This window comes from Ceratotherium simum, chromosome 20, assembly GCF_057802395.1.
Source record: "Ceratotherium simum simum isolate JZ-2026a chromosome 20, ASM5780239v1, whole genome shotgun sequence".
NCBI classification, from domain to species: domain Eukaryota; kingdom Metazoa; phylum Chordata; class Mammalia; order Perissodactyla; family Rhinocerotidae; genus Ceratotherium; species Ceratotherium simum.
Genome location: NC_141919.1, coordinates 56425869 through 56444285, shown reverse-complemented (window position 1 = coordinate 56444285; position 18417 = coordinate 56425869). Strand labels below are relative to the sequence as shown.

At 38.6% G+C, this 18417-nt stretch overlaps 1 protein-coding gene across 1 annotated transcript in view; it reads right to left on the bottom strand.

The window, feature by feature from the left end:
• Nucleotides 1–2321: 2321 nt before the first annotated feature.
• The window catches only part of ZNF484 (zinc finger protein 484), a 33069-nt gene continuing 16973 nt past the window's right edge, over nucleotides 2322–18417 (bottom strand). The window contains exon 5 of the mRNA XM_014797009.2: nucleotides 2322–12958. Coding sequence (XP_014652495.2) covers nucleotides 10668–12958 — 2291 coding nt within the window. The 3' untranslated portion in view covers nucleotides 2322–10667. The remainder of the gene's footprint in view (nucleotides 12959–18417) is intronic.

The window sequence follows — 18417 nt, the reverse complement described above, 5'->3', positions numbered from 1 at the left end:
ATGTTGCTAATTCTTTCCTCCATATTGTCAGCTCTGGTGCTTAAGTCTTCCAGATTTGTCTTTATCTCCTCTATTAGGTTTTTCATCTCTAAGATTTCTGATTGGTTTTTTTTTTATAGTTTCAATCTCTTTTGTGAAGAAACTCCTGATTTCACTGAATTGTCTGTCTGTGTTTTCTTGTATTTCATTAAGCTTTTTTATGATGTCTATTTTGAATTCTCTGTCGTTAAGGTTATACATTTCTGTGCTTTCTGGGTTGACTTCTGGGTGCTTGTCATTTTCCTTTTGGTCTGGAGATTTAATATATTTTTGCATGGTGCCTGTTGGTGTTGGCTTACCTTTCCTCATAGTGAAAATATATGGTAGCAGTTTCCTCTTGCTGCCGCTGGGTGGGGGCCAAGTGCTGTGTATTCTGGCCCACCTCAATCCATGGGCACGCTTGTTGGCCCCTGAGTGATCTGCGGTGTGGCTGAGTTGAGGCTGCTGGGGGGGAAGCGTGGAAACAGCTGGAGCTGGAGCACAGCTAGGCTGCAGCAGCTGGGGCTCGGGTGCAAGTGGGTTGAAGCAGCTGCAGCTGAAGTGCTGCTGGGCCAAAGAAGCTGGAACTGGAGTGCCCTGGGCCAAAGAAGGAAGAGCTGGAGTGCACTGGGCCAAAGAAGGAAGATCTGGAGTGCTGCTGGGCCAAAGAAGCTGGAACTGGAATGCACGGGGCCGAAGAAGGAGGAGCTGGACCGCTGCTGGGCTGAAGAAGCTGCAACTGGAGTGTGCTGGGCCAAAGGGAGAGCTGGAGCACCACTGGGCCAAACAAGCTGGAACCAGAGTGCGCTGGGCTGAAGAAGGAGGAACTGGAGCACTGCTGGGCCAAAGAAGCTGGAACTGGAATGCGGTGGGCCGAAGTTGCTGGCACCAACTCAGCTGGAGCCTGCACACAGGCCAAGCCGAAGCAGCTGGAGCGGGGGGAGGGGGACAGTCAAGCTGAAGGAGCTGGGGGAGGGGCACGTTCCAGCCAAAAGAGCTGGGGCCGTGGTACGGTGGAGCGGGGGAAGCTGGGGCCATGGCTTGGTCCAGCTGGAGCAGCTGGGGCTGTGGCGGACTAAGCTGCCACTGCGTCTGGTGCGGGGGTGCAGGCTCACCTCGCTGCTGGTCAGGCTGGGCGCCTGGAGGCTGCTGCCTCTGCGGACAGGGCTGAGCTGAAGCGCCCTGTGCTGAAGCACCAGTCAGGAGGCCCGGGTGGCGGAGGGGCGCTTACTTTTACCTCCTCAATCTCAGAGGTTTCTCACCTCACTGTCACTCTCTGCTCTCCTGAGGGGCTAGCTTGTTGAAACTACCCTTGCAACAGTTCTGCTCCCTCCGTAGGGGGATCCCCTCAGGCTGTGAGGGGTCTTGGAGAGGCCGGTTTTCACGTGGCGAGCCCCCACTCCCCCTCCTCTGAGAGCCGTGTGGTCTCAGTCTCTGGGTCACAGTCCTTGGGGAAGGAAAGGAGCTGCTCTTACCTCTTTCCACTTACTCTGGAGACTCCAGCAGCTCAGTCCTCAGGTGTACAGTTGCCTGGGTGCCTCAGACGTCCTGTGTTGTGTGAACAGCTTCTGTTCGAATATGAATGTCCTTTTTGTTGTGTCTTAGAGGAGGAGGGTTCACTGGGGGAAGCTCACTCCGCCATGATGCTGACATCACTCCCCATCACTTTTGAATTGTAAAATTAAAATCATTACTAATTTTCATTTTATATACTGCAAGATTATATGTACTAAAATGTTATTTAGGATTTTTGCATCTGTGGTCATAAGTGACACAAGTCAATAATTCCTTATTCTTGTATTGTATTTACTATGATGGTCTTTGTTGTTGTTAGAGCCTCTTCAGTTAATTCTGACTCCTAGTGACCCCCATGGACAGCAGGGTGAATGCTGACACTTTTTGCACCATCCTCTCACCTTCTGGTGCTACATCAGACAGTGCTCCACTGCCGTTCATTGGGTTTTCATGGCCCATGTTTTCAGAAGTGTGTGGCCAGGTTCTTCTTCCTAATCTGTCTTAGTCTGGAAGCCCTGCATAAACCTGTCCACCATGGGTGACCCTGCTGGTATTTGAAATACCAGTGACATAGCTTTCAGCATCATAGCAACAGGTAGCTGCTACAGTATGACACCCGACTGATGAGTGGTGTCGTTCCCTGAGCAGGAAACAAACCCAGGGCACGGTAGTGAGAGCCCTGAATCTTAACCACTAGACCACCATGATGGTCTTATAGTGATGGCATATTTTTAAGTTTCAATGGAGCAATGTAAAGAAATAATAAAATTTATTGGGAAACACTCTTTCTCTAGGACTTGGAATAATTTGAATTAAACAGAAACTAAATTGAGATGTGAATCCATCTTTTCATGTTATTTTTTTAAATTAACTTTATTGATATAATTTACATACAATAAACTGCATCCATTTAGTGTTCAAGTCAATGCATTTTGACAGTTGTGTATATCTGTGAAACCAACACAATAAACATACAGGACATTTTCACCATCTCCAAAAGATTCCTTGTACCCCTTTGCTGGCCATCCCTCCCTCTGCCCCTAGTCCCAGGCAACCACTGATCTGACTTTTGTCATTTCAATATTTATCAATGAAATTCTAATTATTATGAAATTCTAGAATTTCATATAAATGCAATCATTCAGTATATCATACTCTTTCATGTCTTGCTTTTTTTACTCAAAATGACTTTGAGGCTCCAGCCCAGTGGTGTAGTGGTTAAGTTCGTGCTCTCTGCTGTGGCAGCCTGCAGTTTGCAGGTTCAGATCCTGGGTGCAGACCTACATACCACTTATCAAGCCATGCTGTGGCAGGCATCCCACATATGAAGTAGAGGAAAACGGGCACAGATGTTAGCCCAGGGCCCATCTTCTGCAGCAAAAACAGGAGGATTGGCAACAGATGTTAGCTCACCTAAAATCCTCACCAAAAAAAAAAGACTTTGAAATTCATCAATGCTGTTATATATGTCAGTAGTCCATTCCTTTTATTGCTGAATAGTATTGTAGTATTCACTTATGGATATACCACATTTTGGTTATCCAGTCACTTGATGACAGACATGTGAGCTGTTTCCAGTTTAAGGCTATTGTGAATAAAGCTGCTATCAACATTCATGTACAAGTCTCTATAAGGACATAAGTTTTCATTTCTCTTGGGTTAAATACTGAAGAGGAATGGCTGGGGTGTTTGGTAGCTGTATTTTCACCTGCTTAGAAATTTGCCAAACTATTTTCCAAAGTGTCTGTGTCATTTTGCATTCCTACTGGCCATGTATGGGTTACAGTTGCTCCACATCTTCCAACACTTAGTGCTGCCAATCATTTTAATTAGTCATTTTAATGAGTGTATAGAAGTGTCTCATTGTGGTTTAATTTGTATTTCCCTGACAGTTAATGTTGAAAATCCTTTCTTGTCCTTAGTGGCCATTTCATATCTTCTTTCATGAGCTCTGTTTGAATTTGTTGCCATTTTTTATTGGGTTATTTGTCTTCTTACAATTGGGTTGTAAATTTCTTCATATTTTCAGAATATGAATGTTTTGTCATATCTATTGGAAATATTCTCTCCCATCCTGTCTTGTCTTTTAATTTTCTTAACAGTGCCTTTCAAAGGACAAGAGATTTTAATTTTGAAAAGTTAAATTTATCATTTTTTTATTTTATAGATCATTATTTATGTATCCTAAGAAATCTTTTCCTATGGTCCTGGTACACTTTAAATGATTGCTCTGTAAATGATATTTACAATTTCTTTTATGGTTATTGACTTTTTTCAGGTTTTCATTTCTTTTTAAATTTTGATCAATTATGTCTTGCTAGAAAATCATTCATTTACTCTAGGTAATATTCTCTTCTGATTCTATTAATTGATCCAGTATCTGTGGTTCTTTTTACTAATTACAAATCTTGTGTAATTTTGCTATCTCTCTACCTTACTTAGGTTTGTGTGGGTATCTAGTTTACTGGGGTTTTAAAAAATATTTTCTATTTATTTTAATAGATAAAATATGGATTACTTTATAAATATTGATGCCTGAATAAATTTAGGCATACTTTCACATGCAAGAGTAACCTAGAATAGAATGGCTTATGCAAAACATGTTATTTTTATCACATAGCAAAAGTCTGGAGGTAACTTGCTGCTAATGTTGACTAAATACTGTCAGGACCAGTGTCTCTGATTCTTTTGGCTTTTCCCCTGCAGTCCAGAGGTTGTCACTGCCCCAGGCATCATGTACAAGGCAGGAAGAAGGGTAAATTGATGTCAGCAGCTGTCTGTTCTCTTTCTTAGGAAAACAAAGGTTTTCCCAGAACACACTTACCAGTGTTTTACTTCTCTTGACCTGAGTCAGGTCACTTGGCCACTACCAGCTTCAAAACAGGCTAATGAAGTGAGTGGTGAGAGAGGACTACTGGAATTGCTCAGCAAACCAACAGTATCTACAACTGTGAAAGTGGCTAACCATGTCCAAGGAAAACATAAATCACTTTCCCAAAAGATTTACAAAATATACTTAAAAAACTTAAAAATCTTATGTGAAGCTTAAATAAGATTAGAAATTCAGAAACTGTACAAGAATAGATGGACATATTTAAACATGTAAAAAATAAAATTATGTGAACAGGAAAACATATACAAAGTCAAGAAATAAGCAATGGTTTTTTTTTTTAAAGGAATTACTACCTTTAACGTATAAAAAGCTGTTACAAATTGACAAGACAAACAATCCAAAAAGAAAAATATGAATAAATGGTTTCTAAAGGCAACCTATAGACTAGCAAATTAAATGTCCAAGAAACATTTAAAGAGACATATTAACTGGTAAATTAAAATAAATAAAATTAGGTATCACTTTGAGATCACAAAGCTTCTCAAAGAGTGACAGCTACTTTTAGCAGAGGGGTGGGGTACACTTATCCACGAACATTGGAAATATGAAATGCTGCAGTCTTATGTCAAAGAAATCTGGCAACTTCCACTAAAATAAGAAAACACAATTCAATCCATCAATCTCACTGCTAGAAGTTATGTTACAGAAAAAAGAAAGCTCCAGTAGGTAAGGGAAAATTATGTCTGTCCACTAACCCATCATGCTATGCCACTTCTTGAGGATGGGTATCAGATTTTTTACTAGTGACAAAAATTTAAATAAACAATGGCAAAGTGTTTGAACAAATTATGGCATGTCCACACAATGGACTCTTTTCAGCTAGTTATAAGTTTCTGTTGAGTGCAAAACATGCAAAAATGTGTATATAATCTGACTTTAAGACAATAAAAACATAAACTCATATACATGTACACAGATAACATATTACTGTGTCAGTATGTGATTGTGAGTAAAAAGAAAAACATGAAGTTGATTAGCATTGCTTATCTGTTGACAGACCGTTGGTGTGGCTGGAGTTGCTATGACAGTGGAGAAAGTACAAAATTCGAGATAAAATATACAAGTCACATTTATACAGTCATGCATCACTTAAGGATGAGGATACATTCCGAGAAATGTGTCATTAGGCAATTTTGTCCTTGTGTGAACATCGTAGAGTGTACTTACATAAACCTAGATGGTATAGCCTACTACACACCTAGACTATAGGGGACCACCATCGGTATGTGCAGTCAGTCACTGACCAAAACGTTGTTATGCATTGCATGACTGTACAGTTTTACATGTGTGCACACATGCGTGTTTAAATATATATTTAATTAAAAGAAAGGTAATTGTTAGACTGGTCTCTTTCTCCCCAGGATTCTAGAGACATGGGCATAAAATTAAACCAATAAACAAAACGCATTCTAGTTCTCATGGAATTTGCTTCTATAAGACTTTTTCCACTGTATCAAATTTATAGTTTCCTCCCAGCATGAATTTTATGACATTTTAAAGAAAATAATGTATTCTTAGAAGACTTATTCTTCTCAATTTTTATCTGATGTCAAGTAAGGTGTAACTCATGGACAAAGACTTTTTGACATTCAAAATATAATACACACTATACAATAATCCTAGGGCTTCTCTGTAATATGAGTAATTTATAACTGGTTCTGACTTTTGTGAGACTTTCTCACTTTCAGGAAATATACAATTTCACTTGTGTATAAATACTGAAGAATACTGAAAACTGATTTCTAAATGAAGCTATTCTCACATGAAGTGCATTTATTTTGTCTCCTTCTAGCAGAAATTTTCTGGTAATTTCCAGGTGAAGCGTTTCCGGTCACTTCTTTTGTAAGTTTTTATCTCCAAAATGAGTTTCTGATGTATAATAAGACTTGACCTGTTGTTTCTCTCATGTGTGAATTTCCTGATGTTCAGGGAGTTGACTTTTCAGTGGATGATTTTCTACACAGTATTCATCACGTTTCTCTCCAGCATGAATTCTCTGCTATGTACTATGTACTATGATTTGTGAACAAAGCGCTACCTACGTTTAGTAAGACAGAAAATTACTCTCCCCTATGAATTGTCTAATGTATAATTAAATGTTGGTTTGAGTGAAAGTTTTCTTACATTTACTGAATGCACAGAATGAGATTCCTTTTTTAAAACTTAAAGTGTATTGTTTATTTAAAAATTTAGATTGTAAAACTTTTAAAATAGTTTTGTTATAAATACAAATGAACTGTATTACAGTGCTGGCATAAAAAGATACAGCTAACTCACACTACTTTCCCTAGTAAAGTCTACACCCCACATACCTCTGATCTATACTGACCTTGGAGTTCAACATAGTTAAGATTTAGCTCTCCCATTCTGCTCATAATTTCCATCATCCATTCCTCGATCAACTCCCAAGAGCCCCTTGAGATACACGGAGGCTCACAAAAGAAAGTCTTCCTTTCTCCTAGAGATTAATACTGTGTTGACAACAGGTAAAGTACCTCTTTTGTCTTTTTTCGGCTTGGTAACATGGAATTGTATTTTTTTTAATGTGCCTGAGTATAGAAAGGTTGAAAATCACTATCTTAGTAATCCTAATAAATTAATCTTTGAAATTCTTACTTTCAAACTCCTGGGCCCTTTGACTAGTCTTTCATTAACTTCATTTTCTATTAATTATCCAAAGGAAACAAACATACTATTAAAGAGGAAACTTGAGAGGTTCTTAGTCAATCTCCTCCTTTTGCTCAACTTTGGCAGCTACCATAATAAAATTTGACACTACCAGAAGTAATTTTCTCTTATGTATCAAAGTTTATAAGGTCTTTAACAAAAGAATAAATGTCTTAACTTTTAGCAATAAAAATTGGGAATAAAGTATATGTTGCAAACCAGAGCATTTTCATTATTTTTTAGTTTGGAGAGTTTTGGTAATTTAAAAAATATATTTCTGGGAGCTGGCCCTGTGCCATAGTGGTTAAGTTTAGTGTGCTCTGCTTTGGCAGCCTGGGTTCATGGGTTTGGACCCTGGGCACGGACCTGCACCACTCATCAGCCATGCTGTGGCAGCGACCCATATACAAAACAGAGGGAGACTGGCACAGATGTTAGCTCAGAGCTAATCTTCCTCAAGCTAAAAAAGAGGAAGATTGACACAGATGTTAGCTCAGGGGTAATCTTCCTCAAGCAAAAAAGAGGAAGATTGACACAGATGTTAGCTCAGGGGTAATCTTCCTCAAGCAAAGAAGAGGAAGATTGGCAACAGATGTTACCTCAGGGCAAACCTTCCTCAGCAAAAAAAAAGAGAGAGAGAGAGAGAGAGGATGGGTATCAGATTTTTCCTAGTGACAAAAATGTAAATAAACAATGGTAAAGTGCTTAAATTGAGAACTAAAAAAGGTGGAAGAAAATATTAAATACATTTAATTTTGTGATGGCATTGGAGAACTACCAAGGAAGTGAGAAACTGCAGCAATAAGATTAGAGATAAGACTTGACTTAACCTCTGGAATGTGGAACTATTTATTAAAGAGAGGTGTTTGTTAACTCTTAAAGCAAATACTGGGCAAGAGAGGCATAAGACAGTTTTTGATAAATTTATGGGACTAAAGAGAAAAATACTAGAATTAAGGTCCTTCCAAGGAGGGGCCTGATAAATCTCCCAAAGTCAGTCCTAAGTCTTAAGGGTATCCCCTAGGAATAAGAGTGAAAAAATAAATACAGACAAACCTTCATAGGGACTGAAGCCCAGTTTCAAATTATCTCAATACATGATTGGATGAAGGTAATCAGGGATTGCTAGTGTTCCTAGCCTAGTCACCTGTTAGAAGCAAAGGCAAATCCTCTCTGGAAGATATCATCCAGGTCATCTAGTTATCTCTACAATTTTTAATATATAGTGTCTGGTAGTTGATTTAAAATCACCACATATATGAGAAGACAGCACCAAAACCCAAGAGAAACAACCACCAAGAGAAAAAGGTCACCAGGGAATCTAGATAATGGGGCTATCTCTAGAAGAAGCAGAGCAAGATAATGAACCAGATGCATAATTTGAATAGATAACAGCTAGAAATTCCCCAGAACATGCACACACACACACACACACAAAAAACCCACTAAGCTACAGATTTTAAAAAAACACTGCAAACCCCCAAGCAGGATATATACATACAAAAAAAATACTGCAAATCCCCAAGAAGGATGTATACATACAAAATCACACATAGGCATATCATTGTCCAACTGTTGACAGTCTAAGATAAAGGCCTAAATTTTAAAGGAGTGAGGGAAAAGAAGGGGAAAAAAAGGACATTACTTTCAAAGGAAATTAGATTGAAAGCTTACTTTTCAACAAAACAATGGAAGACAAACCATAACAAAACATCCTCAAAATACTAATAGAAAATAACTGCCAACTGAGAATTCTATATTCAGTAAAAAATATCCTTCCTTCAAAAACGAAGGCAAAATAAAAACATTTTCCAACAAACAAAAAAAAATTTGTCACTAGCAAACAGACACTAAAAGAAATACTATAAAGCGTTCTTCAGTCAAAAGAAAAGTGATTTTAGAAGGAAACTTAAAGGGCAAGAAGGAACAAAGAAGCGATGAAAAGGTAAGTATGTGGACTAATCTAAATGAATACTGACTCTGGAACAATGACTGGCCACATCAACCACAGACAGAAGTCAAATGCATGACATCAATACCATACACATCAAGAAGGGAATACATGGAGTTAACGTTCTAAATCCTCGCCTTGTCCAGGAAGCAGTGTGAGTACTCATTTACACTAGCCTTCAGTAAGTGAAGCATGCATATTGTATTAACAGCTGACACAGTAAATTTTAAGGCAAAAAGCATCACTAGAGATAAAAAGGGACATATTTCATAATGATTAAGTTCCAATTAACCAGGAAGAGTATAAGAATTCTAAATTTGAATGTATGTTAACAACAAAGACTCAAAATATATAAAGCAAAAATTGGTAGATCTAAAGGAGACAAATTCACAATTATCCTGGAAGATTATAACACACTTCTTTCAGTATCTGATAGAATAAAAGACAAAAAAGTCTATAAGAATTTACAGGATTTGAAAAAACAATTAAATAAGATTAACTTGTAGAGATTGGGAGCGTATAGGAGTACTCTTCCAAATGTGCAACTATATTATATCTTCTAAGAAAACAAGCTCAAATGCAAGAAAATTGTGTCCCATAGCAACCTACCACGTAATGAATATGTAGAGAATGTATTAACAGAATTGGAAGGAAAGACTTCTAGGTTTTGAAACCCATTTTCATAATTTGTCTCTTTTTCAAAGAGAAATCAGTAAAAAGTATAGGTTTCTGTGGATGAGGCTGAGAACCCAACGCACTGATATCTAGATTTGTGACCTGTAGCTGAGTTCCATGAGCTCAGGGCCAGTTCTAAGGTGACAAGTAGTCTACGGGGTTACTGCTTACATGACTGATCACTTTTGGGATACAGGCTGGGAGGACTTTATACCTCTTGGGTGAGAGTTACCTGCTGTCATGGCAGAGAATTAATAAGTGACAGAACATATTGGTTACCTAAAGATGCCTGTGAATATTCAGGTAAGCCTGTGGATCTGATTTGCCAATCTCAGAGTCCAGTTGTAAATTTAAAATTTTTTAATCCAAATTTCCACACACTGATACTATGAATAATAAATAATAGTGACTTCCCAAAGAAAAGGAGGAAAAAAAGTAGAGTCCTTTGTGTCTTTAATGTCAACTTTCACAAAAGCTTCTGGCTTCTCTTCATTATAGACCTGAATTGTCTATACTTTTGCCTTGATTTCAGTGTCCATAGGGTGCTTAGACAATGAAAAATTTTCTTAGCACTCTACTCATTAAGAAATCCCTTTGGTCAATATTGGATATTTTTGCTACCCAGGGCATGAAAAACTCAGCAGCCTTGAATTTATAAAGCTGCTTATCCAAAACAGGAAGCCAGAAAGATTGCCAAGGCATCTCCTTGCACATTTACTATTATTTGCAGGGGCTTGACAACCCCAGTATCTGTCAAGTAACCAAACATCACCATTACACAGTGCTTAAACACTTTCTCCCAAATATCTCCCCGTAAGTGTGACTGGACATTGGCTATGTGATCCAGATACTCATATGTCTGACTAGATAGAGGAAAGCTGGCTTTGGTTACCTCCTGCTCCTTAGTCAAGCTGTAGCCTCTCACAACTTTGTATCCCCACATCATGACTATGGCAGTGGGCACTCTACTTCCCCAGTATCAGATTTTTGATGTATACTGAGTTGTGGCTTCCAGTTTAAAGCTTTCCTAAAGTCACTGCATTTATAGGGTTTCTGTTTAGTATGAATTTTCTGGTGTTTAATAAGATTTGATCTGATGGTGAAGGCCTTCCCACATTCAGCACATATATATGGTTTCTCTCCTGTGTGAATTCGATGATGCTCATGGAGTTGTGACTTCTTAATGAAGGCCTTCCCACAGTCACTGCATTCATAGGGTTTCTCTCCAGTATGAATTCTCCGATGTCGATTTAAGTGTGACTTCTGGATGAAGGACTTCCCACATTCAGTACAAATATAGGGTTTCTCTCCTGTATGAATTCTCTGATGCATAATTAGTGTTGATTTTCTTGCAAAGGCTTTCCCACATTCACTGCACTCATAATGTCTTTCTCCAGTATGAGATTGCTGATGAATATGGAGGCCTGACTTCCGAGTGAAGGCTTTTCCACAGTCACTGCATTTATAGGGTTTCTCCCCAGTATGAATTTTCTGGTGTGTAAAGAGATTTGATCTGTCAGTGAAGGCCTTCCCACATTCAGCACATCTGTAGGGCTTCTCTCCTGTGTGAATTTGCTGATGCACATGGAGTTGTGACTTCTTCGTGAAGGACTTCCCACAATCACTGCATTCATAAGGCTTCTCTCCAGTGTGAATTCTCTCATGTGTAATAAAATGTGACTTGTGGAAGAAGGCCTTCCCACATTCAGTGCAAACATACGGTTTTTCTCCTCTATGAATTCTCTGGTGCATACTTAGTGTTGACTTCTGAATGAATGCTTTCCCACATTCACTGCATTCATAATGTCTCTCTCCAGTATGACATTTCTGATGTATCCTGAGCCGTGACTTCCAGGTGAATGATTTTCCACAGTCACTGCATTTATAGGGCTTCTCACCGGTATGAATTTTTTGGTGTTTAATGAGATTTGACCTGTCAGTAAAAGCCTTCCCACATTCAGTACATATATAGGGTCTCTCTCCAGTATGAATTTTCTGGTGTATAATGAGATTCGTCTTGTGAGTGAAGACCTTCCCACATTCTGAACATATGAAGGGATTCTCCCCTGTGTGAATTCGCTGATGCACATGGAGCTGTGACTTCTTTATAAAGGACTTACCACAGTCACTGCATTCATAAGGTTTCTCTCCAGTATGAATTCTCTCATGTGTAATAAAATGTGACTTCCGGATAAAGGCTTTGCCACATTCAGTACATACATAGGGTTTTTCTCCTGTATGAATTTTCTGATGCATACTTAGTGTTGACTTCCTTGTGAAGGCTTTCCCACATTCAGTACATCCAAAGTGCTTCTCTCCAGTATGAATTTTTTTTTTACATATATTGAGGTTTGAACTCTGAGAGATGTTTTTCCCACATCCACTGTATTCACAGGGTTTTTCTCCAGTAGGAATTCCCTGGCATCTGAAAAGATCTGACTTCTGGAAAAAAGCTTTTCCATATTTACTGCATTTATAATGATTCTCTTCAGTAAGATTTTTCTCATGGTTTGACTTGAGGGAAAAGTCCTTCTCATATCTAGTGCATATAAAGGGTTTCTCTCCTGTATAAACCTTCTGAGGTACAGCAAGTTGGGACTTCTGAGTGAAGACTATCTCACATTTGCTACATTCATGTTGTTTCTCTTCACTATAAATACTTTGATGTCCAAAGAGGTGTGACTTCTGGGTGAAAATTTGTACACAATCAGAAAATAAATAGAGGTTCTCTCCAGTATGAATTTTTTGATGTTGAACGAGAGCTTGCTTATGACTCCAAAGTTTCTTACATTGATTGCATTCACAAGCATTCATTTCTGTATGAGAATTCATATGAGTGAAAATATTACCATACGCAATAATCTCATCAAGATTTTCTGCTGCGTTGCTTTCATTATAATTACATAAGCTTAAAATAGGCTTCAAACTCTTTCCAAATGAGTCATAGTTATGGAGTTTTTTTCTTGAAGGAACAAGGTGTGTGTGTACAGGAACTATTTTCCCAATGTCCTTATATTCATAGTCCCTCTCATTAGCTAGTGTTTCCTTGTTGATGAAGGTGACATGACTTAAATATTTGTTCCAGTTTTCCTCATATCTCCCTATCTGTTCATTGTTTTGCCACAATTCTTCTAAAATGGAATATGGGTCATCTCTTGTGAAGAGATTAATTCTCTCAAACTGGATTGAAACTTCTTCAGACATTCCCTGTAGTGAAGTTTCAAAACCAATATTCCCATCTGAAAAAGAAAGAAAAAATAAAACACACCAAGAACAGTTAATAGAACGTAGAAAGAATGATACATAGAGTTGATTCAGGGTGAACATGGAGAAATGGGAGAGGCTCTATATAAATATAATAAGAAAGACATACAAATACATAAAACATACATAAATATATGTGTAGTAATCTCTTTATATACAATTATATATAGTAATAAAATGAATACTTATATTACATTTACCATATGATAAACAGTAGCATTTAAATGTGCCAAGCATTGTTCTAAGTTCTATCCTATCTCATTTAAACATCACAACCCTTTGCTGTTGGTATTATTATGGTCCCTATTTTACAGATGAGGAAACTGAGCCACAGAAGAGTTAAGTAATTTGCCCAAATGAAATGTTTAGTAACTGGGAAGGATAAGACTCAAACTGAAGCATGTCAGTTCTACATATGTAGCAGAACTACACAGTAAGGTGTCAGAAGAACAAAGTGACAAACTATGTGGCTTAAAGGAAGTATTTCTGTGTCTAGATTCTTATTGCCCTTCATCTATAAATTCTCACTGATCTCCCTGCCTTCTCTTTTCCCTATTAACCACTGTGCCCTAAATATAAATTTATATATAGTAAAATTGTTGTAGCCTCAGTCATCCTGATTTAGCCTAACAGAAAATGGACGTCTATGATTCAATTCTTGATCCTTGATTTGGGGTGCAGAGATACATGCATCTAATAGGAAGCATATAAAGGCAGAAAGGGCCAGCCATCTGAAGCAGAGACAAAGTTGTCCATCAAAATCTGTCCCTTCCTTCAATAGTATTAAGCTTGTAGCCAAGCATATGGCTGCCTCAGAACAATAGATCTGTCCAGCCTCATTTGACATTGGGTGAAGCCAAGTAATTCAGTTCTCACCAATCAAATGGGAGTAAAAATTATATTTGTTGTGACAAGGCCAATGTCTTAAGGAAGTGGGTGTGTCTCCCACAACCTTCCCACTGTCATATTCCAGACTTGCAGCACCTAGCTCTATGCAGCTGGCAATGCCCTAGGCAGAGGTCAGAAAACTATGGCCCTCAGGCTAAACCCAGGTCTCTACTCAAAAGCTAAGAATAGATTTTAAATTTTTGAATGGTTGAAAAAAATCAAAATAAGAATAATACTGCATGATACATGAAAATTATATGAAATTCAAATTTCCATGTCCATAAGGTTTTTACTGGAACACAGCCACACCCTTTCATTGACATACTGTCTACAGCTGCTCTAAGGCCACAACAGCAGAACTGAGTAGCTACGGCAGCAATCGTACGGCTCACAAAGCCTAAAATATTTACCTCTGGGCCTTTACAGAACATGTTTGCCAATGCATGCCCAGGGGATGATGGTGCAACAACTTTCTAGAAACGTTGTCCCTGAATAGCCATCAGGAGCAGAGTGGCCTGGCAGACCTGGACCACTCACCTTGGGACTGTCATGTGATGGGTCAGTGTTTATGTTCTCTAAGTCACTGTTTCTCGGGGTCTCTTAGTGACAGGAGATTGGCTTTACTCCAAGATACCATTCTTGCCCAGAATAAGAATCACTATTCCAAATTCTGGAATAGTGTATAAGATAGTAGATTCTCAGTAAATATGTATATAAAAAATAGATTACAAAACTCCCTTATACTACCAGAGTTCTTGAACACAGACACAAGTCTAACCTCATATCCATTTTATTCTGTCTCTAGAGCCTTGTCATGTCCCCAAACACATTCTTTAACTATTATATTACATTTTTACTCACACACCTTAACGGCTTTCATTCATCCTGAGGACATCTAATACTGGATTCCTAAACATGCATTTTGACCTTTTGCAAGCTTTCACTTTCTTTAGGATACAAACCAACTGCTATGTCTGACAACATTTACATTACTACCAATGTCGTTCAATGTAAAAAAATTTGCTCTTGTGTTAAAAAGTTTAATTACATATAATTTCTCTGTTATTGCTGATTCAATTACTCATTCAATAAAATACAGAGTCATAATTCAGGCCAATAAAATGTGTGTAAGCTATCTTTCCAATGGTCACTATGGTCTATTTTACTGCTGAATCCAAACATACATTCTTTTCCTTTTCCCCATTACACTTCCTTTTTCTGATCCTCTGTTCCTATGCAAAATTCATTGTTCTTCACAGATCATTTAGGGTTCTATGCTCTAAAAACTAATCTCAAATCTCAGCATAACTCTACAGAGGCCCTCTTTTCTTTTAACTTAAAGAAAAACAAAGACTAGATATTCTGAGCCACTCATATTCATACTTAATTGGCACAGACCTGCACCATAACTCATGCTTAATGCACAGAGGCTGAAATTTTAAAATTTCATGCAGTTATCTTCCCTTTCAATTACAATTATTGCCCTTTAAATTGCTTCTAGCAGAAAAATTTTAAAATCCTTCGGAAATAGAGAAAAATAACCTCCACTGCCTACTACATAAATTCAATAATTTAATTTTACTAAATATTCTCTACAGAAATATTTTTTAAAAACAGGGTTTGTAAAAGACTCAGTTATCACATAATTTAATGGTAGTTTTCTCTGAGTTTCTGTGGGATGGAAAACGAGAAAAGGGAAAAAGCAATGTATGCTTTAATTGTTAGGTCCAATTCAAGGAGTAAGTGACACCTGAGTACCAAGTATAAGTATGTATATTATCTGAATAGGCAGATAAATCACAAAATAATCAAAGGGTTAGATGCAGGAGGATCATTAAAGAAAAGGTTAAAATGAAGTAAATGTAATTATGGAAAGTAAACAGAGACAAATGTGAATTGCAAATATGAGGCACGTTCTCTTTGTAGCTTACAAACCCACTGAGAGAAGAATTTGTCATGTGTTAGATAATAGGTAGTAACTTTAGTTTTACTCCATATAGCTACGACAGGATAAACACAATGTTTTAAGCAATGAAATCTATCAGTAGCATCTAAGATGAATGAGCGGAAAAAAAAAAGAGATCAGCACATCCAAAGAGGGTTAGAATAATCCAGGCATGAGAAAATACAGACATGGTTTTAGGTGGTATCACTGGCAAGTAAGAGGAGGAGGGCATCTAAATGATATTTTCTAAAAGAAAAATTAGTAGAAAGAGCAGAAAGAATTGTTTGAGCAGCTGAGTCACAGGGAAAAGTCAAACTCCACAACAGAATATGACAAGATTTTGAAAGGTGAGCCATCTGTTCTTAGCAGAGCATTATGACAGCTCTTCCTCCACTGGTGGCCACCTGATGGGCCCTCATATGCCAAAGGTATCAGTGGTTCCCCTAAGAGCTCCACACAATGGGCCCAATGCCTGCTTGAGACACACAACCAACAGGGACAAGGTAAGACTCGTTCCCCTGAGCCAGGCACCAGTCACAACTTGTGCTGGAATTCAGACACACAATTCAATCTGAGACATGCAGAGGTCCAGGCCCAGATACACAGCCCAGGGCTACTTTAAGGAGGGCCCAATCCCTTACATCTGTCCCTAAATGTCAATTATAACTTCCAACTTCAGTTGGTTATATATATGACAGAGACTTGTAAGAGTCATCAAATGTAGCCTACAGCAGCACAGCTCCAAGTGTGTACTCGCCAGCAGGCAGTAGAGCCGGATAGCAAAAGAAGAAAGACCCCTATCATAGTGGTCATCGTCTAGACCTCCTGCTCCTGGCACCAACTGCTCAGTCATCTGCAGAGGAAAAATGGAGCCCCACTCCAAATTTGATTCCGATGTCAACAGTGATGACGCAACACACACCAAGAAAGTATGAAAAGGTTCATTACTCAATAAGGAGCTTTTAAAGGAGTGCTCCAAGCTGATCCAAAAGTGGCTTGAGAGAGCAAGAAAAGGAGATGGGCTTGGTTTTTTACTGTGTTTGGGGGTGGGGCCAGGCTGACTGTTCCCAGGCAACTTCCCGCCAGCACCAAAGGAGGGAGCACCTGGGCTTTCTTATCAGTTTGCCCAGATGTGGGGCAGAAGGCAAAGAGAGAGGGGTGAAGCTTCGAAGATGTCAGCAGTCAAACATCAGAAATGAAGTCAGAATCTATTACAAGACACATGATGAGATGTTTGAAATATTTTGTTATTAGAAAAACACAAATTAAAACAATACTTAGAAATTAAAATCCATTAGATTAGCCAAATTATTAGAAACATGGGCACGGATGTAGAGAAACTAGTACCTTTGTACACTCAGGGGATTGTAGAATGATACATCCAATCTAGGAAATAATGTGGTTATACTTAATTAAATCAAGTATTAGTGTATCCAGTGATAAAGCAATCCCACTACACTTCCCTGAGAAATTCTCATTTCCTACAAGAATATTGCATGAGGAAATTTCTTGCAGTACTGACTGTAGTAGCCAGGAACCTGGACAAGTAAAACGTGGTATATATCTACACTATGGAATGCTATGCATCAGTTAGAAGCATTGACCTAGAAAAACAGATAGCAATGTGAACCAATTTAGTGCTGAGAGAAAAAAAAAAAGAAACTGACTAGGATATATAGCACGGTACCATTTATAGAAATTAAAAAAACCAACAATTTAAATTTTACAACTACCCCACAAATTCAAGGATAGATAGCAAACATATCAAATATACTAGAGCAGCACCTCTGGGAATGATAAAAACAAGCATGAGGAGTGAGGATTAAAAGGGATCAATGAAGAAATAAGATAAGAAGGAGGGTTAAACACATTGATGATGATATTAACTACAAACTGAGGACTCATTAACTTTCCTGTACATAAGTTACAAAAACTTTTTATAACATATCAAAATAAATAAATTAGAAAGACCAAGTTAGTGTTGTGTTACACAAGCCAAGTAGGACAAAAATGTCAAGAAGCATAATTACTAACATCATATACAGCAAAAAGCTGTCTCCAGGGGCTGGCCCAGTGGCGTAGTGGTTAAATGCGCGCACTCCGCTTCAGCAGCCTGGGGTTCGCAGATTTGGATCCTGGGCGCAGACACACGTACCACTTATCAAGCCACGCTGTGGCAGCGTCCCACATATAAAGTAGAGGAAGATGGGCACAGATGTTAGCTCAGGGCTAATCTTCCTCACCAAAAAAAAAAAAAAAAAAAAACTGTCTCCAAATGTAGATAGATACCTCAAGGGCAACAGTTGGAGGAGAGACACGGGAGAGGATAAAATGAAGCCCCCTCTAGATGACAAGTCTGAAGCACCAAGGGAACAGAGGGAAAATGAAAAGAAACCAGTAGGAGTGTGACCAAAGCTAACACTTTAAAAAGGCAAATTTAGGGGCCGGCCCCATGGTGTAGCGGTTAAGTGCGCACGCTTCACCGCTGGCGGCCCGGGTTCAGATCCTGGGGGCACACGGAGGCACCGCTTGTCAGGCCATGCTGTGGCGGTGTCCCACATAAAGTAGAGGGAGAGGAGAGCAGCACGGATGTTAGCTCAG